The sequence below is a fragment of the Leguminivora glycinivorella genome, chromosome 8 (assembly GCF_023078275.1).
Source record: "Leguminivora glycinivorella isolate SPB_JAAS2020 chromosome 8, LegGlyc_1.1, whole genome shotgun sequence".
Lineage (NCBI taxonomy): Eukaryota > Metazoa > Arthropoda > Insecta > Lepidoptera > Tortricidae > Leguminivora > Leguminivora glycinivorella.
The window spans coordinates 17743364-17770114 of record NC_062978.1 but is presented as its reverse complement, the minus strand read 5'-3'; the positions used below and the strand labels follow the sequence as shown (position 1 = coordinate 17770114).

The 26751-nt window shown below is 37.8% G+C and overlaps 1 protein-coding gene across 1 annotated transcript; it reads right to left on the bottom strand.

Annotated features, from left to right (window-relative positions):
- Positions 1 to 507: 507 nt before the first annotated feature.
- Positions 508 to 26751, bottom strand: LOC125229093. Its single transcript, XM_048133871.1, has 6 exons — positions 26697 to 26751; positions 26306 to 26441; positions 20890 to 21180; positions 2582 to 2798; positions 1864 to 1939; positions 508 to 1414 (listed from the first exon to the last, which is right to left on the bottom strand). Exons 1-6 carry the CDS (start codon positions 26749 to 26751, stop codon positions 1350 to 1352), a joined length of 840 nt encoding a protein of 279 aa, XP_047989828.1. The 3' UTR covers positions 508 to 1349.

Genomic DNA, 26751 nt, shown 5'->3' with positions numbered 1-26751 from the left:
AAAAACACCAAACTTCACGCTTGTGGCAGGACTAGAACCCGCAACCTCTGGAATCCGTCTTATTTATTCTCTTTACCAATGGCGCTACGGCTTCCATTCCTCCTTTTAAGTGTTACATTGTTACACGACAAAGCGACATCTACCGACAGACGATTACAATTTTAATGGTACCGGTGTCTAAGGTGTATTGATAATTCACCAGTATTATGCTAAACCATAGATTAAATATAAGAAGATCATACCATCCCATACATTAAAATGCGACCGCCTAAGAACGCGCATACACTACACCACACATAGATGGCGCCAAAAAAAATGCCTTGTAGCTTTCGATTATACTTGTAGATGGCGTTAAGTGTAACTTTTGAGTCTTTTGACATAGATTTATGGCTCGAAACTGACACTTAACACCAATCTACACAAAATTGATGGCAACAAGGCATTTTTTGTGGCGCCATCTATGTGTGGTGTAGTGTATGCGAGTTCTTAGGCGGTCGCATTTTAATGTATGGAATGGTATAATTTTCTTATATTTAATCTATGACTGAACCAATTATACAGATAAAACCTGATACACAAAATATTTTTTTCACGTGTTATTCTATCCTAAATTGACACAATTTTAATATCTACACACAGGTAGGTTTATGTCCTTCCTATAATCTGATTTTAAGTTGGACCAGCAACACAAAATCAAACTTAGTAACAGACCAAAAGCTGTGCTGACAGAAAAGAGTCTATCTAACCAACATGCCAACATTCTGTATCTCTATCTCTATCATCTTTCCTTCTTAGTACGACAGAGAAATTGACGTGTCGTTCGTGATGGAGCGCAAGCGGTTGACATGTTGGCTAGCTAATTTTTCTGAGATTATTTTTCGGCTCAAATCTACATCAGATATTTCAGAGTATTTGCATACAAAAAGTTTTAGTTTGTTTTTGTGTATTAGGCGTTCCTAATACACAAAAACAAATGAAAACTTCCCGAAAATCTTTTTGATTCGTTACTCAGGGTCGGGTCCAATTTCTTTGTAACTGACTTTACTTGATTTTAGTTTGTCCCCGTGTGGTGCCAGGTAAGAATTTTACCACCCCTTTTCCTCCCGTGTGTGTCGTATAAGCCAACTGGGGGACATGAGTTCAATTTTGGTGTACGCGGTGAGCTAGCAACCTGTTTGGGCAATATCACAATTTCATTATTTCAACCCGTTAATTGCTAAGAATGGCACTGAAACTCGAACAGTTTCCTGTGCTCTGCCTATCCTCTTTGTGAATACAGGCATGAGTTCAAGTATTTATGTATGGAGTGACTCTGATGCACAATTGTGGTTTTCGCAGAATTGAACCCATTAGTCCACGGTGATGAGTCCGCACTCGCGAACTACCTGTTCTGTCGACACCGGATTCAGGAACACTGAAAAGAAATAACCTTTATTTATTTTTTGTCATATTACTTAAAATTGAATTACGAGTAGTATTATGTCTTATAGGTAGATGTCGCTATACACCACCTTAAGGCGTTTGGGAGTTGAAGAGAAGGCATGGAAACATTCGCACGCATCCAGCAGACCTGCTATGCCTGCTTGGCTAAGTTAGTCATAGCGACTTCTCTGGCAAAGCCGTTCGTCGCAGATTCGAGTCCTGCCAGAGGTGTGAATGTTTCCATTTTTCCTTTAATTTAAAAATATGAATATCGCTCGCAGACGTTTCTGCATCATAAAAAACAAATATCTTTCCCGTCTTGAAACAACTCAAGGTCGCGAAATTTTGTAAATTAGATATGCCGACCAGGTACATCTACCCATCCGCCCGATGAGACTGAATATTGATGGAACCAATAAATAAGCCTTAAAAATAACTCACTCGTACTGCCGGAGAATAAATCTTGATCAGGAATAATGCTGGCCGCCGCTATCGCCGCCTCGTCCAGGACGATAACCTGAAAAATTTAAAAAATATATTTTAATAGTTTTTAATTAGAACCATTAGATGGCACATCCTTCTGAGGCTCAACGAATTATTTATTTACCAAATCAGGAAAATACTTACTACAAAAATACCAGCTTATATAAAACCCGAAACCGACGAGTATGTATGATAAATTGAGGAACGGCAGTGCACTAAAATGATTACAGCTGACAGTACCAAATACTTAAACAAAAATGTTAACCCGTTAGTTGAATTTGAATTGGCAATTAAACTGGAACAGTTTCCTATACTCTGCCTACCTCTTTTGGGTATACAACCGTGAATATATGTGTATGTACTATGTATAAATATATGAAGATCAAATTCCTGATAAAGTAGGATCTAGTGAGAGGCAGTATATTTCGCCATCAAATTGCGTTTAAATATTTACGATTGTCATGGCACTGTTTACAGAGGCCGGTGGTTTAAATTCGTTTAACTTTAAAAGGTTCCGAATCGAACGTATTTGGGAAATAAATAGAAGCAGACGAAACGGTTATTTGGCTTACAAACAGCAGGATATAACAAAGTAGGTAGTAAATTACGGGCTGTTGTTTCGGACGTCGTTCAACAGATGGCGCCAAGTATTTAGTTTTCCTACTTTAATACTAACCTTGGGGCATTCAATAATATGCGCTTCATGAACTTCTTCGTAAACCCTGTGCTCCCTCAAAGGTAAGAGGTCAATGGCGTTGGCGGCAAGAGACCAGAGGTGCCCCGCGCCGTGGGGGGCCCGCGCCCCCTTCCTGAAGTGGGGGTTGATAGACAAGTTGTGGCGTACGGAGTTCTTCCAACGCTCGTCGTTGGCTTTGTAGTAGGGGAAGCGGTCACTGTGGAAGAAACAATTGTTTTATCCATACTAATATTATAAATGGGAAAGTGTGTGTGTCTGTTTCTTTTTCCGTCTTTCACGGCAAAACGGAGCGACGAATTGACGTGATTTTTTTAAGTGGAGATAGTTGAAGGAATGGAAAGTTATATAGGCTACATTTTGTATATTTCTAACGCGAGCGAAGCCGTGGGCAAAAGCAAGTTACATATAAATAGTTATAGCAATTGGAAATTCGTATGTCCTACCCTTCTTGCAATCAGGTGTGAATATTTGTATGCATGTAAACAGATGTGGAGCTTATACTGGGAGTTTAATAAACCATAGAGTAATAGAAACAGAGAGAGCCTCACTGAAGACCGGCTGTGACCCAACAATGGCGGACATTTTTTTAAAACTTTTTTTATGGCTTGGTGGCGGAACACTCAAGCCAGCAATGGCAGACGGTTTGCGATGTGCAAACACGATTTAAAATCAAAATAATGATAATTCAGGTCAAAAGAAAATCAATTCTGCATTTAATTTATCAAAAATTAATTATTTTACATGAAATTTAGAAATATATTGTTTTTAACTATAAAATAATGACTCACTGCACCGTGTGGAACACTATTTAATAAAAATACTGGTACTTGTTTTGCAGTTTGTTGGTTTATGATTATGAACATTAATGATTATCGTGATTTTACGTATAATAACGTGATAATGTATTAATTTACGCATGAAAAGTTACTCCGTATTTTTTTTTCTTTCGATTGTTGTAATTTTTACACAGTTTGATAACGCATGTAGGCATATTTTCTTATTTTTCTGAAGATGTTTTCGCCACGGGCGGGCGCCTCGATCCGACTGACGGGAGATTAGTGGATGATGTCATAGACAAAGCTATCAATGTTGATGATAGAATCACAGGTTTTTCTTCGGAGTTATTCGTCCATAGAATTGTAGGTTCATGGTTTAAACTTATAATTTTACGTCTTTAGTGGCAGACAGACGGCATCTTAATATAATATTTGGAATATCACCCGAAGATTCTGTATGTCTCCAGCCTTATGACTATATCTCAATATAGAGTTACCAAAAATAGTAGTAACTCTAAAAACAGAAAATAGTCCGTCACTTCCTCTACTTGTAGGAGTAACCGGAATTAGTAATTAATTTGGGTAGCTTCGTTATCATCTAATACAAGCTACTTCTTATTGATATCGCCTGACGAATATTAAAGGCAATAACACTATTTGAGAAAAATATCTTTCAATTTTGGGGTGGAAGTGTAAGTTATATTCTTAGGGAACTCTTCTATTAGGGAATTCTTAACTTGCTGTCACCATATAATTATTATTAGGATATTTTTGAACAAAGTCTATACATTTTTTTTACTCACTAACAACACCTACAATGGATCTACCCTTAATTAGTTACTTACTTTATTACTAAAACAAGCAAATAACATAAAATTAAACATGGACATAATAGATAATGCAAAATAGCAAATATTAAAATATTGATGGCTGTAGCAGAGTGTGTATCCGCCTTAAGACGTGGTGTGTAACGCGCCCTTAAGAATCTCTAGCTGTCAATCATGACATCTTACCCCGCCTCTTGGATCTAGACCGTCATACAGATAACATGTCACTCCTCACGAAATGTATTAATTATAATTAAAATAAGTTAGTTTTCCAATTAATAAACACATCGTTGAAGACCTCATCAATTGTTTTATTGAAGAACATTACATGGCGCAGTCGGAGAAGAACAATTACGAAGATTAAATTCGATTAAGATCGAAGTCACATGGCGGACACCGGCCTGTACGAATACGAAAATATTAAGGTACGAAACTAAAAATGTCAGACGACGAAGATAACGAAAAGAAAACTACGAAAATGGACGCAGCCGAGGTAGACAGCATGACATGCGCGGTGGAATATAAAATGCCGCAGGGCCTTAACCTCGATGACATCAGCAATTGTTGGCCACAATGGTTAAGGTTTAAACAATCTTTCCGCATATTTCTACTCGCTGCGGGCTTCGAAAGACTGACAGAAACGAGAAAAGCGGCTATACTCCTCAATTGCATCGGGCAACAAGCGCAAGAACTGTATTTTAATGTATTGCAAACAGAAGAGAAAACGAAGCTAGAAGAAATAATACTATTATTTGACGAACATTTTAAGCCAAAACAAAACGAAGTTATTAATAGCTACAATTTCAACAAACGGGACCAAGAAGACGGAGAAACGTTTGATGCATTTTACACAGCCATCAGGAAAATTGCTGAAAATTGTAACTACAAAGAAAAGGACAGGATGCTGCGAGACAGAATAGTCATCGGAATCAGGGACCAACGGACTCAGCAGAAGCTGCTCGAAGTAAAAGAACTGACCATGGAAAAGGCGGTAGACATATGCCGCTCTGCTGAACTCTCCAGAGAACACATGAAGACACTGAAGAACCCGGAGGTGCATGCAGTACAGGCGAAGTACACAGTGCACCGGTCTTCGGATAACAAAGATAAGTATTCTGATACTAACAATAATAGGACTTTCAATAATACTAATCAGTACAGCAAAAATTTTTACCTATGTAGAAAATGTAAGACTGAGCATGGACCTAGGAATTGCCCAGCTTTCGGAAAAATGTGCTCAAAATTAAGAAATTTAACCATTTCAGTGTAGGGTGCCATATGCCTAACAAACAAGTTCATGAAATGAACACAAATGACACAAATACTAATAATAAAATACATGAATTATGACTAGTATATTCCATTGATTTTTCCAAGAATGAGTGGACGGAGAAATTAAGAGTTGAAAATAAAAGGGTATCATTTAAATGTGATACAGGTGCAGGCATTAATGTCCTGTCATTAAGGGATCTCAAATTAATTGTCAATGATGATATTCAAAACAGGTTGTCTGAGACAAGGTCAGTTATTGAGGTCTACAATGGTGGCAAAATCTTCCCACTGGGCACCATTACTTTAAAGACATATTCTAAAAATGATGAAAAAAGTTTTGATGTTGAATTTGTAATTATTAAAGAAAATTTCCGTCCTATCTTGGGTTTCAAGTCCCTGGTAACAGTAGGATTATTAAAAATACAAGAAATTAATACTGTGACGAATGGAGCCGTGTGCTCAAACAAAGATAATATTGTTAATTTGAATGGTGAATTATTCCAGGGTGTCGGGGAGTTTAAGGAGCCATTGGAGTTGCGAATTCAGCCAGGAGTCCAGCCAGTAGTTCGGCCCCCGCGACGAGTGCCGCAGGCATTGATGGGCCGCCTTGCTGAGAAACTGAAGACGCTGGTGGAACACAAAGTAATAGCTGAAGTCGCACACCCTAGGAGTTTCGTAAGCAACCTTGTTATTGTTGAAAAGAAAGATGGCTCGCTTAGGATTTGTCTCGACCCCAAAGATCTAAATAAAGTTTTAATAAGAGAACATCGCTTGATACCAACATTAGATGAAATAGTTCCAAAATTGTGTAACAAAAAATACTTTTCAGTTTTAGACTTATCAGATGGGTTCTATAATATTAAATTATCTGAAAATTCCAGCGATTTGTGCACTTTTAACAGCCCATTTGGTTGTTATAAATTTCTAAGGTGTCCTTTTGGCATCTCGGTAGCCCCGGAGGTCTTTCAAAGGTACAGTGAAACTGCCTTTGGTGACATCCCAGGTGTAATTGTGTACTGTGACGATTTATTAATATGTGGTGTCACAGAGGAAGAGCATGATGCAATACTGAACAAAGTGTTTGAAAGGGCCAAGGAACACAATGTTCGTTTCAATAAAAAGAAATTTCAGTACAAATTAAAAGAAGTAAGATACTTTGGACACATTTTTTCCGAGGAAGGCATGAAAATTGATCCGGAAAGGATTCTTGCCATTACTAATATGAAGAGTCCCTCCAATAAAAAAGAGTTGCAAATATTCCTCGGAATGGTTAATTATCTAAGAAAGTTTATTTCGAATTTGGCTAGTATTGCATCACCGCTCCAGTTATTGTTAAAAAAAGATGTGACCTGGTTATGGACGGACATTCATGAAGATGTTTTCAAAAATATTAAAAATAAATTAACAGAAGCTCCTACTTTACAAAATTTTAATCATAAAATACCTATAGTAATACAGTGTGATGCGTCTAAGGATGGTTTGGGATGTTGCCTTATGCAAGAGGGAAAGCCAGTGGCTTATGCATCAAGGAGCTTAACTCCGTCTGAACAAAATTTTTCTCAAATCGAAAAAGAATTGCTTAGTGTGTGCTGGTCCACTCAAAAATATCACTACTACATATATGGACAAAAATGTACAATATTAAATGACCATAAACCACTAGAGTCCTTGCTTAAAAAACATATTCATGAAGTACCGTCCCCTAGGCTCCAACGAATGAAGTTAAGATTACTAAGATACAACATAGAATATAAATATTTGAAAGGTAAATACATGTACATAGCAGATTTATTATCTCGTGCATATATTAAGTGTGATAACTCAGACGATCCATATATTAATGAAATGGTTCACTGCGTAGGGCTCGCGAGTCACTTGCAGTGTACTACGGAGCAAAAACAAGAATTAATTACTGAAACGAATAATGATATTGAATTATCCAAATTAATTGAATATACTAAGAATGGATGGCCCGACAAAAAGCATGTGTCAGATAATTTGCAATATTACTTTAAATTAAGATCTGAAATAACAGTAGACGAAGGCATAGTGTTTTTAAATCATAGAATAATAATACCTAACACATTGCGTTTAAAATTTATGAAAATATTACATGAAGGGCACCTCGGCACAACTAAAATGAAACAAATTGCCAGGAATATGTACTATTGGCCAAAAATTGATGAACACTTGGATACATTTGTAAGAAGATGCTTTATATGTCAGACATATCAAAAAAAATAATGTGAAAGAGCCCTTATTGCCTCATGAAGTACCTAAATTACCCTTTAAAAAAATAGCTACTGATATAATGGAATTCAAGAGTAAAAGTTATTTAATAATTTATGATTACTATTCTAAATGGTTAGATATTAAATTATTATCGAATAAAAGTGCCAAATGTATAATCAATAGCCTGACAGATGTTTTTTGTAATTGGGGCATCCCTAGCGAAGTAGTGTCAGACCATGTGCCATTTGACTCCAGAGAATGCCTGCAATTTGCTCGAGAGTGGGGCTTCACATTCACATATTCTAGCCCTAGATACGCTCAGTCAAACGGGTTCGCAGAGATGGGGGTACAGATTGCCAAGAGAATGTTATTAAAATGTCACGAAGATAAGTCTGACTTTAGGTTAGCGTTGTTACAGTACAGGGCATCACCCGTCTCGGGAACAAGTTTCTCCCCGAGTCAGCTGATGATGAATAGGAATATTAAAACTAAAGCTATTGTTAATCATAAATATTTAGAGCCAACGCTGAATAGTAATGTAGACTATCAATTCCAAAAGTCACTTAATAGAAACATTAAGTATTACAATAGTACGAGTAAATTTAAAAAGAGTTTTTATATGGGACAAGATGTGTGGTTTAAAAAAGAGCCTAATACTAATATATGGTTAAAAGGGAAGATTTGTAAATGTAACGGCTTTAGGTCTTACAATATTTTAGATATGAACAATGTGGAATACACACGAACATCATTTCATATTCGACCTCGTGTCGCGTAGCGCAGCTTTGTGTTCCACCGGAGTCTGTACTGTTGGCTGAAGGCGCAACATTCATGGTTATTTTTATTTTTAATGTAAAAGGGGAGAAAAGTGATTCATATGTACTAGTAGTATTAAGAAAATATAGTTAACGTTATTAATTTTAGAAAGTATATTACAATGTTGTGAAACAATTTATAAATATTACCATAGAGACTGAAAATAGTGAAAGTACAAATATATAGAAATAAAGTAATTCTGTTTAATTGTTTGAAAACTGATTTGTGTAGAGATGTTTAACTGTAGTATTAATAAGATAGAGCTAACTTTATTCATTTAGAAAGTATAACAGCAATTTTGTATAACGAATTATAAGTAATCATTCTGTTTCATTGTAAGATAAAGAAATTTCAATTTAAAAGGGGAAGGTGTAGCAGAGTGTGTATCCGCCTTAAGACGTGGTGTGTAACGCGCCCTTAAGAATCTCTAGCTGTCAATCATGACATCTTACCCCGCCTCTTGGATCTAGACCGTCATACAGATAACATGTCACTCCTCACGAAATGTATTAATTATAATTAAAATAAGTTAGTTTTCCAATTAATAAACACATCGTTGAAGACCTCATCAATTGTTTTATTGAAGAACATTAGCCATGCCTAGCAACAAGGTGGCAAACGCTACAATAATAAACGAATTTATATCTGAATCACTATCATATTAGTGTTCACTGTTACACTAATATGATCGTTTGCATCGTTCAGGGGCCCATTTCCCAAAATTGAAAGTTGCAAGTTACAAGCGGAAGTCTCTTTCCAACTTGTCATATTAGACAGTGACAACCACTTGTAAATTGTAACTTGTAGCTTCGAGAAATGGGCCCCAGGTAGTAAGTAAGTATTAGCAGGTTGGCGACGCACCCTCGGCCCTTTATTTGCATACTATTCCCATAAAAACATCTAATGCCAATACATCTCGTAACAACTAGTTCCCCTTGTAAACGATTAACGCGTTAACCTGATAAGTCACATACAACGCAACATTATTATACAACTAACCATTTATAGACCATATCACAACGAGATAAGGAGTATCGTCAGTCAGTAACACATCGACGCCAGGTAACATTGCGTATCACAACCCTCATGCCTCGTTCAGATATATTCCAGTAACACCCCAGTCCAGTGATCGCATCCAGTAATAAATTTATTCGAGTTAGAGCATGCGCACACGGGCGATTTTTCGCCGCGACTTGTTTGTTTCTTGGACGTGTTTCTATGAAAAGTTGTGTGGCTACATGGCTGTGTGGCCCACTTTTACGAGTAGGTATAGTAGCCCATATTATGAGAGACGAATATTGGAACGTACTGGATGCGATCATTTATAATTGTTACCTTTTTACGAGTAATTAAATAGGTAGGTACCTATAATAAAATTGTAACCTAGCCAGCTTTAAGATACTTTGCAATGCCCTTTCGCCCTCCTGCATTCCATGGTTCGCAATAAACGATTTCTGATTTCAGGGTAACGTTCTCTATCCCTCTTTTGTATTGGCGAGACAGTGCCAGCTAGGTATAAGATAACCCTGTACCCTACAACCCGTACCCTAGATACCCACGCACGTACAGGATACCGTGTACAGTCACGAAGGCTGCAAAAACACAATCTTATTTCTAGAGCCGTCAGATATTTATACAGCCTTGTTGAAGTGAAACTTCTAATGCGACTTCCAACTGACAGCGTTAAACGTTTAACGCCAACACGAATGTTGAAAAATAACACATTACGAAGTTTCACTTCTTCCGCGCGGAGGGACTCCACGTACTATTTTTTTTTGTACGATGATTTTGCCGGTGACAGTACTGGGTGAAATGAAATGAAATATTTATTTTTCCAAGTAGGCATATTACAATGCGCATATGAACGTCAAATAAAGCTATGCCGGCTCTAACCCTACGCCTCAGCCTCGAGAAGATTTCAGTCCCCCCTCAGTTGGAAGGGGGTATCCACTATGGAACCGGCAAGAAACTCGGCGGACCACTTCTTATCAAAACATTACATCTTATAATTAACATGCATTAAATAACAAGATACAATTTAAGACGCAAAAGTATTTATAAAAAAAAATAATTTCAATAAATTATACAAAATACAAAGCTACTATGATTACCCTTTGGTGACCCGGATAGATGTGAACAGGGCACAATGCTCGTCGGTGGCACTTACACCTGTGTGAGCTTACTAATCGCCCCAATTTGCCTCGTCCCCTCTCACCGATCACGCGGGCCAGCTGCTGGTCTAGTACGGTCGAGTGCACACACATCTTTACATTCCAAAACATATTAACACGATTATATTATCAGTCTGTGCGAGCCTTAAAATCTTATATATGCATATTCACGTGAATAAGTATAAGGCAACGTCACGCTCAAATTTGAAAGATATTCACAGTTTAAATATAAAACAATAAAATAACTAGTGAGTAATAATCAATGACGAATAAACAACCTGTAGAAATAATTAGTAAAACAGAATATCGATTTATAAACAAATCATTCTTTCTTTAAAGTTATTATATATATTTGCACTTGACTGTATGAAGATAACCCTAAAACCCTATACCCTGTACTTTTGGCACTTGAAAAAAGTGTAAACAAACCTGAGCTGTCAAATTTGAGGGTTGTTTATTAGGTAACGTTTGGTTCCTGAATTTTTTTCTCTATTTAAAAATAATTGAGCTCACTACTATTTTCCATTTCATTCCACTAACATGTAATTTCGTTTAATTTGACGAAACGTATACACCTTCACTAATACAAACCTACCGTCATTACATTTAATGAATATTATTATTTTCTACAGGGAATCATCAACCAAAAAACCGGCCAAGAGCGTGTCGGGCCACGCTCAGTGTAGGGTTCCGTAGTTTTCCGTATTTTTCTCAAAAACTACTGAACCTATCAAGTTCAAAATAATTTTCCTAGAAAGTCTTTATAAAGTTCTACTTTTGTGATTTTTTTCATATTTTTTAAACTTATAGTTCAAAAGTTAGAGGGGGGGGGACGCACTTTATTTTCCTTTAGGAGCGATTATTTCCGAAAATATTAATATTATCAAAAAATGATCTTAGAAAACCCTTATTAATTTTTAAATACCTATCCAACAATATATCACACGTTGGGGTTGGAATGAAAAAAAATATCAGCCCCCACTTTACATATAGGGGGGGTACCCTAATAAAACATTTTTTTCCATTTTTTATTTTTGCACTTTGTTGGCGTGATTGATATACATATTGGTACCAAATTTCAGCTTTCTAGTGCTAACGGTTACTGAGATTATCCGCGGACGGACGGACGGACGGACGGACGGACGGACGGACGGACGGACGGACGGACGGACGGACGGACGGACGGACGGACGGACGGACGGACGGACGGACGGACGGACGGACGGACGGACAGACAGACATGGCGAAACTATAAGGGTTCCTAGTTGACTACGGAACCCTAAAAAGTACCTAATTTTGCAGAGGTTTAAAACTCATGGTTGCATTTTAATCTGGGTGTAACTCCGGTTTCACATTATCCGATCCGATATCGGATGTCGGAAGGATTTCGATGGAAAAATCCCAGATTGGCGCCTGTAATGTATGGGATATCTGTTCTACATCCGATATCGGATCGGATAATGTGAAAACGTACTAATTGTACTAAAATATAAAGGTAGTACACCTTACGCGATTTTTAATTTTATCTGTCTGACATTTGCCATTACTTGTTATCAATCATCATCATCATCATCATCTGTTCCGAGTTCGATATTTGTGTTTTAGAGCTTCCGTTTCTCCGTATGAAATGATGATTGCTATATGATGTTTTTTATGGTTCCGTACCAAAAAGGTACAAAAGGAACCCTTATGGCGACGCTCTGTCCGTCTGTCTGTATGTCTGTCACATTTCTAAATATCTCGAGAACTACTTACGCTATCGATTTGAAATTTGGAACAGTTATGAATACTTTAAACCTCTACAAGCTGAAACTATTATTTTTAAAAATATATTAATATTAATTGTAGAAAACGGCCAAAATGGAAGGGGGGCAAACCGTAAATGTCAAGTTACTAGGTCAAGTGGGGTATCGTTAGAAAAAGCTCAAATTGTACATATCAAAACTATTTTTATAATGTTTTTGTAGTGGAATATAAAAAGAATTATGAAGGAAAATGTAAAAAATAAAATACCATTCCCCCTTATCTCCCGAAGTTTACCAACGAAAAATTATGACTTTTTACGAAATATTGGTTTTAAGCTAAATTTTAAAGAAAAAGGTTTCTGGCCTTAAAAGGTTAACTATCCCTGGATCTGTCAAATTTGACGGCTCCGGTTTGTTTACACTTTTTTCAAGTGCCAAAAGTACAAAGTATAGGTTTCGGTTTTTCATCAATTTCAACTTATAGAGTTAATTTCGTACTGAGGCTTGCGCTTTCATTTTGGTTTTGTTTTAAGTCGTTGTGTCAAGGTATAATGGACCTTCTACTGAAAAAGAGTTTTTTAATTTTGAACTGAGTGAATCTCCAGGCAAACAAACATGGTCACGAAATAAACGATATAACGTCAGGCCGACCTTTTCGCACTATTTGTATGTGCTATAGGGACGCACCGACACGACAAAGTTTATCGAACTAGTGTGCTACGCCCGCTGGTTATACTCCGTGATTTTAAAGCGTTTACTGGTCTACGCTATTTTTGGGAACTGCCACTACAGTCAGGCATCGTAGCTCCCGAACGGATGAACCGATTTCGATTTAGTTTTTTTTTGTTTGAAAGCTGAGTTAGTCGGGAGTGTTCTTAGCCATATTTCAGAAATCGGTTTACTATGTTGCTGTAGGGGGTTTTTTCAAAATTTTAATTTTGTGGCTAGGTTATTATATGGGGAATATCTCGCACAAGAACATACCCCATATAAGGAGGAGAATGTCTGGAATATCACAACTATACCTCTAGGTGTTAGCTTCCCAAAGGTTAACAGAGTTCGTCAAAACGTTAGCAATATCCGAACAAGAATGAGCCCGCTTGTTTGTCCTATCTCGTGTCTGTTGCGAGCGTGGGCTCCGATACGTGGCGAATCGATGCCGTACCTGGCACGGGTATCGCACGTCATGTTGTCATTCCCGGTATCGTGACGTGGCTTTGCGTCCAATATCTTTGTTTAGACAACATCTTATCTATAACTAGGTACTTCTTAAAAAATAATGCCCGCATTCGGAATTTTCCACATAGCAATGAAACTTAGGTGCTTAAATTGACATTCACTTGTGCCACGACAACGAAACCCTACTATGGGTCTCTCTAATAAAAAAAATGTAGTTACTCTTACCAATACGCCATTTACCATTATTATTATTTTACCATTCAAATTGCACTAAACTAATTTTATTATTCATTCACTTATATTAATACACTTCCTTATACTAACTAGGTAATAAGCAGAGCAAAAGAAACTGATTGGGATTGGGGTGTAGGGCAATAATTGCTTAAATAAATGAATTTCGTTTTTAAGGCTTTGGCTTCACGCCTGTTTGACAGAAGGAACTGTAAAAATGTATCAAAGATACCACTGAGTCTAAACACTAAACAGGCAACACTTATGTATAATGCACACATCCACAATCCACATCCATCTTCTGCTGCCGAACCGGTGCTTAACAATTGATTTCACAATCTGTAAAATTCTAAACAAAAAACTATTCATTTCACGTCGTTAATTGAAACAATATTTAACGTACAGTCAACCAATTGGAACCCTAGGCCACTGTAGAACTATGTCATAGTGACGCTATAAATCAGATTGTAAGAAATCTCTTGCTGCTTGTCAATTTGACATGGTTGTAGAGTGGCCTAGGGTTCCAATTGGTTGACTGTACCTATCACTTTAATTGGTGTTTGGGCTCAACAGGCTAGGTCAGGAATGTCAGGATAAATTAGGGTACGACAAGTTACTAGTCAGGTTCATTATGAAGGGTTCCCGTTGCAGAAACGGTGGATATCTCGTACAGTTGTAGTGCGAAAAAATTTGCCTTCATAGGAAGGCAAACAATAGTGTTACGGAAAAGTACGAACGTGTCATGCTGTTTCATTCAGCCTCAGTACAAGATGTACTGACGTTGACTGAACTAGCATGACAAATACGAACGTTTCCGGAACAATACGAAGGCAAACCTTTTCGCACTACATCTGTAACTGATTTGAGGCCTGACATAGAGAACCCTTTCTGAAAAAACACTTCTCAATTTGTATCTTATTAAATACTCTTAAGTAATGAAACACCAAATACTCTTATCTATCAATGATCGCTACATTGAATTAAATATAACTAAAGCTACCTATAACAATATTAATAATCGCAGTTATAAAGATATATCGCCCCGTCGATATTAATAAAAGTTCCCTTTTCACGGTTCGGTAGCGGAATCCCGGTATCAAATCAGCCTGATACGGGGCTTATCAACTTATACCGTGATTACAATTCTAATTTCACGTAATCACCGTGCTCGTGACGATTACGTGTGAAGGAGATTGGATATCGGAGTGGTTAGCCAAGATGTCATCATAATATAATTGTCTTGTTGGTAATTGGCTTTGTGTTATTATTTAAATTAGCATTATGTTATTTTTAGCTGTTGGTGTTCCTAAAATAAATAAATAAATACATAAATAATTCCCTTACCCTTTTCCCATTATTTGGGGTCGGCGCAACAGATCTTCCTCCGTTCCTCTCTATCAGCCGTCATTTCCATACTATTTTTTCACTCATATCATTGTTCACACATTCCATCATTTTTTTCTGAGGCCTAGCTTTCACTACCCTTGTATCCATCCTTCATATTTACCACTCGTTTTTTAAGTATATATTTTAAGTAAATATTGGGTTACACCTTACACAGATCATGAGAGCTACTTAGCCACAAACTAAGCAAAGCTATGGGTGCTAAGCGACGATATACATACTTAACCCTTAAATTCATAGTGATGTATATATGCATCATGCATTTTTGACTCTATTGACTGCATGTCAAAATTCAAATTTGAATGAATCTTTGTCAAGGTCATGCATTTAAGGGTTAAATAGATAAATACATAGTTATATACATAGAAAACATCCATGATTCAGGAACAAATATATGTGCTCATCACACAAATAAATGCCCTAACCGGGATTCGAACACAGGACCGTGGCTTAGCAGGCAGGGTCACTACCGACTGAGCCAGACCGGTCGTCGCATTATAACATTGCTTTCATCATTACATGCCCATACCATGCATGCTAATCTACTTTCTCTCACCTTCTCTGTCACTGGCGCTACTCTCAGGGTTCCTCTTATATACTCGTACTCATTCCGAATCCTATCCCGTCTTGTCCCACCACACGCAATATTCGCAATATTCTCATTTCATTCACATGTAGTCTTCTCTGATTCTTCTTATTGGTCCAGCACTCACTTCCATACAAGGTGTCATACTTTCTAGCGGTGACATGGTATCGTATGAAATTCAAAGCTACATCAAAAAAATGTACGAAAATTGTTCTAAATTGTACGCTTATTAAAAAAAAAGTACTACACGCATTTACAAGAAAACAATGATGTATATGTCACCGCTAGGAAGCATACTTTCTGGCGGGCGCTATCTATTTCACTATGTAACAGTACAGTTTTCAACTTTCTTGTAAATCAGAAAATATGTACGAGAATTGTACTAAGCTGTCCGATACTTTAAAAAAAAAATAACTACACGTATTTACAAGAAAACAATGATTTATATGTCACCGCTAGGAAGCAAACTTTCTGGCGGGCGCTATCTATTTCACTATGTAACAGTCCAGTTTTCAGCTTTTTTATGAATCAGAAAAAATGTACGAGAATTGTATTAAACTGACCGATACTTAAAAAAAAATAACTACACGTATTTACAAGAAAACAATGATGTATATGTCACCGCTAGGAAGCATACTTTCTGGCGGGCGCTATCTATTTCACTATGTAACAGGACAGTTTTCAACTTTCTTGTAAATCAGAAAATATGTACGAGAATTGTTCTAAATTACACGACAATCTTAAAAAATGTACTTCACATATTTACAAGAAATTTCACCACGCCAACTGGTACGGTCAGCTACATAAGGTAAATATATTTACCTGTATTCAATTTTGACCTGCGTTCTTCCCAAGTAATAAGTTTCGATATGTATAGATATTTATAGACGAGACTGTAAAGGCTCATTTGATTCTTCGAAAACAGATAGCAAAATTGCGTATTATCCACAAGAGTGCAAAGTAATTTCATACAAATTTTAACTTGATATTTGCTTGCTGATAAAATTTACCTGTGTATAAAATAATGATGATTTTGAATCATAAATTATGAATAAATTGATGGATTTCATTTAGGCCGCCTTTACACCTGTAAGTCATCATTCTCGAAAAAAACGACCGCCCTAGTTCGTAAGGCCAAAACTTATCAGTTTATTTCGATAAGCTGAGTCGCTTCTGTAAGCAAACTCGTATACACTTGAAAGTTTTCAGCTTACGAAAGTAGTTAAAACTTACCGTAAGCTGCTTACAAAAACCATTAACATTTGAAAGTTTTACATAAGTCGCTTACGTAAGCGGTAAAACTCACAGGTGTAAGGGCGGCGTGCTACCCACCAAAAACATACCTGTTAAAAAGAGGGCCAAGTTCCTATCGGCTAATTGGGCAGGTAAAGTTTTCCTGATAGAATACTTTATAACGATCTTGGAAAGGTGGCTCGTTTGTTTTTATTTCTTATTATTTATTAATTATCTTTTTTTAAGTGACCGAAATGACGTTTGTGAAATTTACTGGCGGATGAACTATGAAGTGACAATGCATTTGTGCGTTCTGAATGTATGAAATTCCCAAGAGTCGCCACCACACACAGTTCTCCGTTTCAGAATACTTCTAAATTTGACCTTGGCAGGTTTTCATGCTGCACGTAATTATTTATAAGATTAAATGAATCTATTTATACAAATAATTAAATTAACCTGCAAAGTTCAAATTTAGAAGTATACAGGAATGGAGGACTGCGTGTGGTAGCGCTGGCGAGTCTTGAGAATGGCAAATGTTTACCAGTGGACCCGGCTGTTGATGAAGATGATTATGATCGATTTTAAAGTGCATCTAAACATGGCATTGGATTGGATTTTAACCCTAATTTAGGCGAACAATTAGCCGATAGGAACTGAGCTACAGGGGGTCAAAAGTGGGTCGAAACGGTTCGTGTAAATAGTGCACAGTATGTGCGCCGCCTGTTGCTGGAACTTGGCCTTCGCAGTGTGCTACCGTGCGTGTGTTTTTGTTGCATAGTAACATAGCAGTAATCTATAACAATTTATTAGAACAAACTTGTAATTATTTCTACACATGTCAGGGGCACCATTGGCCTATTGCATAATGGTTATATATATAATTATCTTCGTCAAGTTAAAATTTATATGAAATTACTTTGCACTCTTGTGGATAAAACGCAATTTTGCTATCTGTTTTCGAAGAATCAAATGAGCCTTTACAGTCTCGTCTATAAATATCAATACATATCGAAACTTATTACTTGGGAAGAACGCAGGTCAAAATTGAATACAGGTAAATATATTTACCTTATGTAGCTGACCGTACTACCAGTTGGCGTGGTGAAATTTCTTGTAAATATGTAAAGTACATTTTTTAAGATTGTCGTGTAATTTAGAACAATTCTCGTACATATTTTCTGATTTACAAGAAAGTTGAAAACTGTACTGTTACATAGTGAAATAGATAGCGCCCGCCAGAAAGTATGCTTCCTAGCGGTGACATATACATCATTGTTTTCTTGTAAATACGTGTAGTTATTTTTTTTAAGTATCGGTCAGTTTAGTACAATTCTCGTACATTTTTTCTGATTCATAAAAAAGCTGAAAACTGGACTGTTACATAGTGAAATAGATAGCGCCCGCCAGAAAGTTTGCTTCCTAGCGGTGACATATAAATCATTGTTTTCTTGTAAATACGCGTAGTTATTTTTTTTTAAGTATCGGACAGCTTAGTACAATTCTCGTACATTTTTTCTGATTCATAAAAAAGCTGAAAAGTGGACTGTTACATAGTGAAATAGATAGCTCCCGCCAGAAAGAATTCTCTCTGGCGGTGACATATTGATCATTGTTTTCTTGTAAATGCGTGTAGTACTTTTTTTTTAATAAGCGTACAATTTAGAACAATTTTCGTTAATTTTTTTGATGTAGCTTTGGATTCCATACGATACCATGTCACCGCTAGAAAGTATGACACCATACAAGACCAGATAACAGATTTATAAATTTCCCCCTTCAGCCTAAGAGGCATTCGGGGATCGCACGTTGTGCCTGTGCCATTTCATCCAAGCCATAGCCAACCATGTGTCAGTGTCGATTTTTATATAGATAACATCAACAACGGGAACATTATTTTTATAGTGACATATTCGGTGCATGATTATTTTGACGTACATAAACTGTATTAAAATCGGAATGGAGCCGTCAGTGTTCAATCAAAATATAAAATTATGCCATTCTAATAACGCTCAAATTTGTCTTTAGTGACATGACAACACGAACCAAGTAACCCTGATCTTGGATGACACACTGTATAGGTAAGGACCTACATTAATCTATTCAATTCATTTGGATAGCCGTGGCCATAGAGACCTCTATACAAGTTGACGGAGGTTGTTAAACTATTAAACATGTAGGCCGTGCTCTATTTCAATCTAACATAATAGAAGGCAAGGAAATTGAATTTGAAGATCCCTTTCGTCTAGACCCAATATTTTATTTCTAGGCAGATCGCGAGAAATCCCTTTTTAATTCAATTTCGTTAGATACTTGGGAATAGGTATTAATATATTTCATTTTTATGGAAATAAAATTCACGAGTGGTACAAGGATTGTCAGGGCAATTCTAAGCGGTTCAATATTGGAACTTTTGCTGGCTAGGGTACCAATAAATATTGATACCAGCAAGTGCGCTAAAACAAATAAGTACCTACCTACATAAACATTTAGATGAACTGTGTTATTTTGTTTTCACGCATTTAGTTGTTTCGCATTCTGGCCACCTCAATTAATCGGACTTCCCAATACTAAAACAGTTCTTCGCAATTTTACTTCTATGATTACTTAGATTTGACAAAAAATGGGCGTCGTCTTGGATGACACGAACTTTATCTTAGCTATTTTCTTTATGCTAGCTAAGATTTAAACTGGAATCATTAAAAGTTGTGTCCTTTTTTAAACCCTTTACATTTACAATGCAATAATCTCCTGACAAAAAATATTTAATAGGTATATTTTAATCCGGTGAAGTACCTGTATGTTGGATTTCATTTACATCCACTAAGCCGGTTAGAGGTGATTGAAAATGAACATTTTAAACGGTATTTTTATGTAGGTATTTTTATGTTGTGGTTTGGGCATGAAAAGAGGATGAATGAGAGGAGATTAACGAGGAAAGTGTATGAAAAAAGAATGGAAGGGTCAGTTGGAAGTGGAAGACCTAGGCGAACTTTTCTCGACCAAATCGGGGAAATATTGCAAAAAAGCCAGGTTAGAAGTACTCGAAACCGACGAGCGTGTATGAGAAACGTTTGTCAGAATCGAAGTAAATGGAAATCCTTGATCTCTGCCTACCCCTCTGGGAAACAGGCGTGACCGTATGTATGTCTTGTAATGCAGGAATGTGTTTTTATTTTATATTTCGCATTTTTGAGAATGAAATATTCGAAAAAGCATCGAAAAATAAATACGGAACCCTAAAAACTAAAAAAGATATACAAATTGGGATTCTAAAATGCGGTACTATAATGGAATTTTACACATACAATGACAGGACCTATATTTAGGCCCGAATTTAATTTTATTATTAATACCTATATACAAGTTTTGTATGATCATTTTTTGCTGTATTTTTAAATATTTCATCGGAGGCACAATTTTAACTAATTACTGGCATACTTATACATTATTCCATTGTAAGTAGCTTCAGAGCAATCTTTGTAGTTCCTGGTTTCAAGAATAAGATAGTAACATATTGCAGACCCTTAAGAAAACTGATTTCCTAGCAAAATCAGTCTACGCCTAATTTGTAATAATCGTCAAATAAGTCCATTAGTAATTAGACATATGCATCTTTTCAACAACAAAGTTTACAAAGTAAGGTAAACCGGAGTTTTGCGTGATGATGATGCATGGAACTGCGTCGAAATATCGGGAGTTCGGCAAAAATCAAAAACCCAATCACGGTCTATTTCCCGGTCAATATAAGTCTAATGATAACAACTGCAAATCATTCAAAACTCTTCAATTTCGTATGCTTATGAAACACTTACGAGATCCATTGGTAAATGGCAGACACCGTCAGCTCTCCTTTCTCCCTCAGAGCCCGCTCGATCAGCTCCGGGTACGTGAAAGGGGGCTTCCTCACCGCAGGCGGCTCAAGCTCCACTCCCGGCTCGTCATCCGGCACTTTCACGTTCACAAACTCATCTAGTCTAAAGCTAAGCAGCCACGCAAGACTGGCGCAATCGTTGTCATCGTCTGGTGGTGGTTTAACCAATTTTCTTCGCCGCCATTTCGATCTGTCAAGGGGCGAGCCATGTTTGTCAAAAGTCGTGGTTGCACTGAACGGCGGGCTTGGTACCGCCGTCTAACGTGCCAGGTCGCGCTATCGCGAGTTCGGCCTCTTTCTATGCAATGGTGCAGAAAGAAGTTTTTAAATGTGCGCTATGTTTACGTTTTGGGGGAGCGATAATCTGTTTATTGATTTTGATTCACTGTTGCGTAAAAAATGTAATAGCGAGTATTATTGTAATGTTCTGCTGCCAGAATGTAGCATCAGCTCAAACTGAAAACCATAGAATATCGTAATATAGTGATGTCATTTAATTGAACTATGTACAATCAAATTAAAACTATGTTTAAAAATAGGACGAAGCACGCTTAATTGGATAAAATAAAACATTAACATTGTACATTCAAAGGGTGGAATTTGAGTACACGTTTTCCAATTATTTTGCATTTATTGCTTCGAACCCAGTGCATCGCCGGATTTCATCTCAAAGCGATGTAACTATCCTCAATTAAGGTTTGTTTTTAAATTGAAAATGTTTTGCAGTGTCTATTCCTAGCAGTATCCCGCTTTTAACATGGATCATGTATTTTACTCTTGGAGACCCTATACATCTCTAAGGATATATTAAGTATAGTTGTGACATTTAGAGTCATTTGCATCTCTAATGTAATTTTAGACTTTTTTTTTTGTATTTGTACTGTTCTATAATATTATTTGTAGTTTTTAGTTGAAAATCGTCATTTAGAGACCTTATACATCTCTAATCATTGTAGCAGCGTTATACTTTAGGTAGAACTTAGAATTAGTATTATCAATTGTAATTTCAGTTCAACTTGTATATTGACGTGTAAAAGTGCCCCTGTGGCCTATTTGCTGAATAAATGATTAAATTTGTAATTTCGTCACTACTTTGAAAAAAACTTCTTCTGTCAATGAAAAGAAAAATGTAATAAGTATGTATACAATGCATATAGACTTACTGCGTTTTAACTTTGAGGAGCAGTGTGAGATACGAGATTTTTTCAAAGTATTGGGTTGGCACAAAAGTAATGACACACTCTACAAAACTCTATACATTTCCTTTCTTAAGTTAATTGTTTTCGATAATATTCTAGTATGTTGTAGAACATTCTAGGTACTTCTAATGTGAGGGTATATAAAGCCGCCCTCGTGATTGGTTTAGTTAGATTGAAATAAAATGGACGAGCGACAAGTTCGAACACTTTACTTATACGTGTACTTGTTAGGCCACAGTGCGCGGGCTGCGGCTGACAATATCAACACTGCATTGGGCGCTGGAAGTACAAGCCATGCCACGGTGTCCAGATGGTTTAAACCGTTTTAAATCAGGAGACAGGAGCCTTGAAAGTCAGTCACGCTCAGGGCGACCACCTGCATTCAATGATGACGATTTACGCCGCGAACTACAGTCGAATCCTGATGCTACTACTCGTGAATTAGCGGAAGCACTTAACTGCAGTCACCACGCTGTGGAATACCATCTGCATGAGCTTGGGTATCGAAAAGTTTTGGCTCGATGGGTACCGCACATCCTTACCGACGCCAGTCGTGCAGTCCGTGTCGCCATTTGTCAATCACTTTTGCTGCGACCCCGACGTAAAGAGTTTTTGACTGATCTGGTTACGGGAGATGAATCATGGATTTATTATGAGAACGATACACGTCGTGCTTTTTGGCTGCCTCGAGAAGAAACGCCACCAACTCAACCGAAGCTGAGTCAAAAGAACCGCTTAAAAGTTTTGCTTTGTTGTTTCTGGGACTCGCAAGGCATGCTGTTTCATGAACTATTACAAAATGAAACTGTAACCGCTAAAAAATATTCAACACAGCTCACCGAACTATCTTCTGCTATCAAGAAAAAACGACGAAGACGAGCCACTGTAATTTTACTACATGATAACGCTCGACCTCATGTCGCATCTACCGTTCGCCAACAGCTGCAGAACTTGGGCTGGGAGACGATACCCCACACACCTTATTCTCCAGACCTCGCACCATCAGACTTTCATTTGTTTAGAGCCCTGAAACGACATTTGCGGGGTAAACAATTCAATGATTTCCATGATGTACAGGTGGAGTTGAACAACTTTTTCGAGGCACAGCCATCAGAGTTCTGGGCGAAAGGCATCCAAACTTTGCCGGATCGTTGGCAAGAAGTCATAGATGCTAATGGTGATTACATCATCGACTAAGCTTTTTGTATTGTAATAATAATAAAAAATATAAAACGTAAACCAAGTGTCTCATTACTTTTGTGCCAACCCAATAGTGACGATTTGTAATTTGATCACTAGTATACTACTATAACATTGTGTATCTGTGTGTGTCTAAGGTTGGTCTAAGGTGACGTGTCTTTAACCAAAAAAATCAAAAAATCCACCAGGCCCCGTAGCCGAATGGCATTTCTCCGACGCCAAACGAAAGCGATACGCCGCTGGCTCTGTCGCGCCAATACGCAAGCGCGATAGAGATAGATATCTACTAGCGCTTCGTTTCGTGAGCGTTTCGTGAGCGATTGTGCCATTCGGCTAGCCACCCAGGTCTTCTTCCAATAAGACTGTAAGTAGTTATTTTTATAAGTTACATACTTTGCTTATCATCAGTACTTAAATGTTAATTTTCATATATCACCCTAACTTAAGGTAATATAAAACTTAACTACTTGAGTATACCTGGCAGGCAAGTATGGTCGCGCGATAAATGATACCACATCTGGCCGTCCCTATCGCACTTACAAATAGTGCGATAGGGACCGGTCAGATGTTTTATCATTTATCGCGCGACCATAGTTGCGTGCCTGGAAACAAATGAAGTCCAGTCAAAGTTACGTCTCGAACATCAAATAATGCACGATAAAAAAATTGCCCAGTGGATTGCAGAGAGCAGCTTAGGTAGAATTTCAGACTTACCTTTAACAATATACAGGGCATATGGAACGTCGTTGTAGGGCACAAAAATCAGTTGGGACCAAACTCAAAGTTTATTTTTTGTATATGTTTACTTTGTTTTCAAGATTTAGTAACTGAAAATGATAGAATATGAAAATGTTACTATTTAGCTGTTATTTCAAGAGTAGGGTTGCTTACCTGGTTTTAGCACCCCTACTAAAGTAATGAGTTGCAGACGCCCTTTACTAAAGCCAGCCCAAGATAAGTCCGCAACGATTTTGATAGCCCTGCCCTCTGTAAGGTTTAAGTAAACGTCATCATTTCTTCGAAGTTTGACGATTAAAATAACTATGGAGATTAGAAATATAAGGAGCGATAGCTTTAAGTATCAGATGTGCATATATAACATCATAGATAGGTGGCGCTGCAATCGCTGCTGCATAAGGGTTTGACAATCTCTTAGCCTTCTCGGTAGCACAGTATAAAGAATACTCAGTAGTTAATCTCCGGCAGGTCGATGCGGGTAGTCTCTACTGCGCAAGGTCACGCAGGGTTGAACAAAATTACTATAAAGTTAAGAGTTTTGAATGATTCACGGTTATTTTCATTAGACTTATATTGACCGGGATATAGACCGTGATTACCTTTTTGATTTTTGTCGAGCTCCCGATATTTCGACGCAGTTGCATGCATCATGATCACGGAAAACTGACGAAGGCGGGTGGATGTTAAAGTTGTATAGACAGCGCGCGATCTACCCTCCTTCGCGCGCGTCGGCTGCGTTCACTTTCAGCGTTACCACTGGTCGCGTTCACACTCGATGGTCTGTCCAAACACACTATACTCACAGTGTCACTACGTTTGTTCAATTCTGACTTCACCGGTTTTTTACACAAACAAATCACTGGATTCCATACATTAGATAGTTTGAAGCCATCCTCACGATTGAAATTTTTATATTTGTGAATCTCAATGGCTTCTCTTACCAATCTCGGTATGTAGTGGCGTTCCGTCGAAATTACCTTAGGACTATGCAACTCGATCCAATGATTTGCACCCGACTCAATGAGATGTTGAGCAATAGCAGACTTGCGAGTATCGTTCTTTTTGACTGCAGCAATGTGTTCTTTAATTCTGCAGGCAATAGTGCGCTTGGTCTGCCCTATGTAAGAACTGCCACAACTGCACTCAACTTTGTACACACCAGGTTTTTCCAGAGGAAAATTGTCCTTAGGTGACCGCAAGAACTGTGCAATTTTCCTGTGTGGGGTGAAGATAGTTTTTACAGAGTAATTGTTTAGTATTTTAGAGATCTTATCTGTCACTCCCTTTACGTACGGCATAAACGCTGGTTGTCTCTCTACGCGATGAGCTCGAATGAAACTCGAACGGTTATCAATTTATCCAGCGCTGAGTTGACAGAGCCTACACTTAATGTATTAAAGAAGGGTCTGAATTTTGCTCCTACTCCGAAGCGTATACCTTTTGAAGAGGTGATAGGAAGTACTGAAGAGGTAATTAGGCGTAATAAGATCCCAACTCATGATGCTGACGCATTGCGACAAGATGTTGCTGTAGTCCTGAGGCACGCAAAACTACCTCGGAGTAATATAAGTAAGGAGGAATGGGAAGCTCTGAACGACCTGCGGTCTAATCCTGACATTTTGACCTTGAAGGCAGACAAGGGCAATGCCACAGTAGTTATAGATGTCAGCGATTATGAGAGCAAGATAAATGGACTGCTGAGTGATGAAGCAACCTATAAAAAGGTAAATTACGATCCTACAGCCCGGTACAATCGTGCCACATTGACACTGGTCAAGGAGTGTGAACAGGTATTAACTGAGGATACGGTGAAGTTTCTATTGCGACCCAGAAATGTTCTATCGCCTAAAATATATGGTTTGCCGAAAATACACAAAGTTAATTCTCCCTTACGGCCCATTGTAAGTCAGATTGATTCACCCACGTACGATTTGGCAAAACACGTCGCGAAGGTGCTGCAACAGTTGGTTGGGCGGACGGAATCGTATGTGAAGGACTCTCGCCATTTTATTGAGATTGTACAGGACATTAGGATTGAACCAGATGAAGTGATGGTCAGTTTTGACGTAGAGTCACTGTTCACTAATGTACCTGTAACTGACAGCATTGAGGTAGTACGAAATATGATGCAGGAGAATGGTATCCCATTAGAATACGTGAAGCTTCTCGAACACTGCCTCACTACAAATTATTTTCTGTTTCGCGGGCAATATTACATACAGGCAGAGGGAGTAGCGATGGGCAGTCCAGTGGCACCAGTTGTGGCTAACATCTGGATGGAACACTTTGAGCATAAAGCCCTCGCTGCGCCCCCAGTTCCCGTTAAAATTTGGAAGAGGTACGTGGATGACGTGTTCTGCGTAATAAAGGGTAGCAAGGAGGAAGCTGATCTGTTGTTACGACACCTGAACAGCGTGCATCGATCCATGTCGTTCACATTGGAAATGGAAAAAGATAGGGGTATTGCATTTCTTGATGTGAGCTTGAAGGTTGGAGCCGAGGGTATGCTGGGACACTCTGTCTATAGGAAACCGACGCATACAGATCGTTACTTGCATGCGAGCTCACACCATCATCCCAGACAGTTAAACTCGGTCGTAACATCACTAACCAATCGAGCACACGCTTTGTGTGACTCCTCTCATCTTGTACAGGAGTTGAACCAT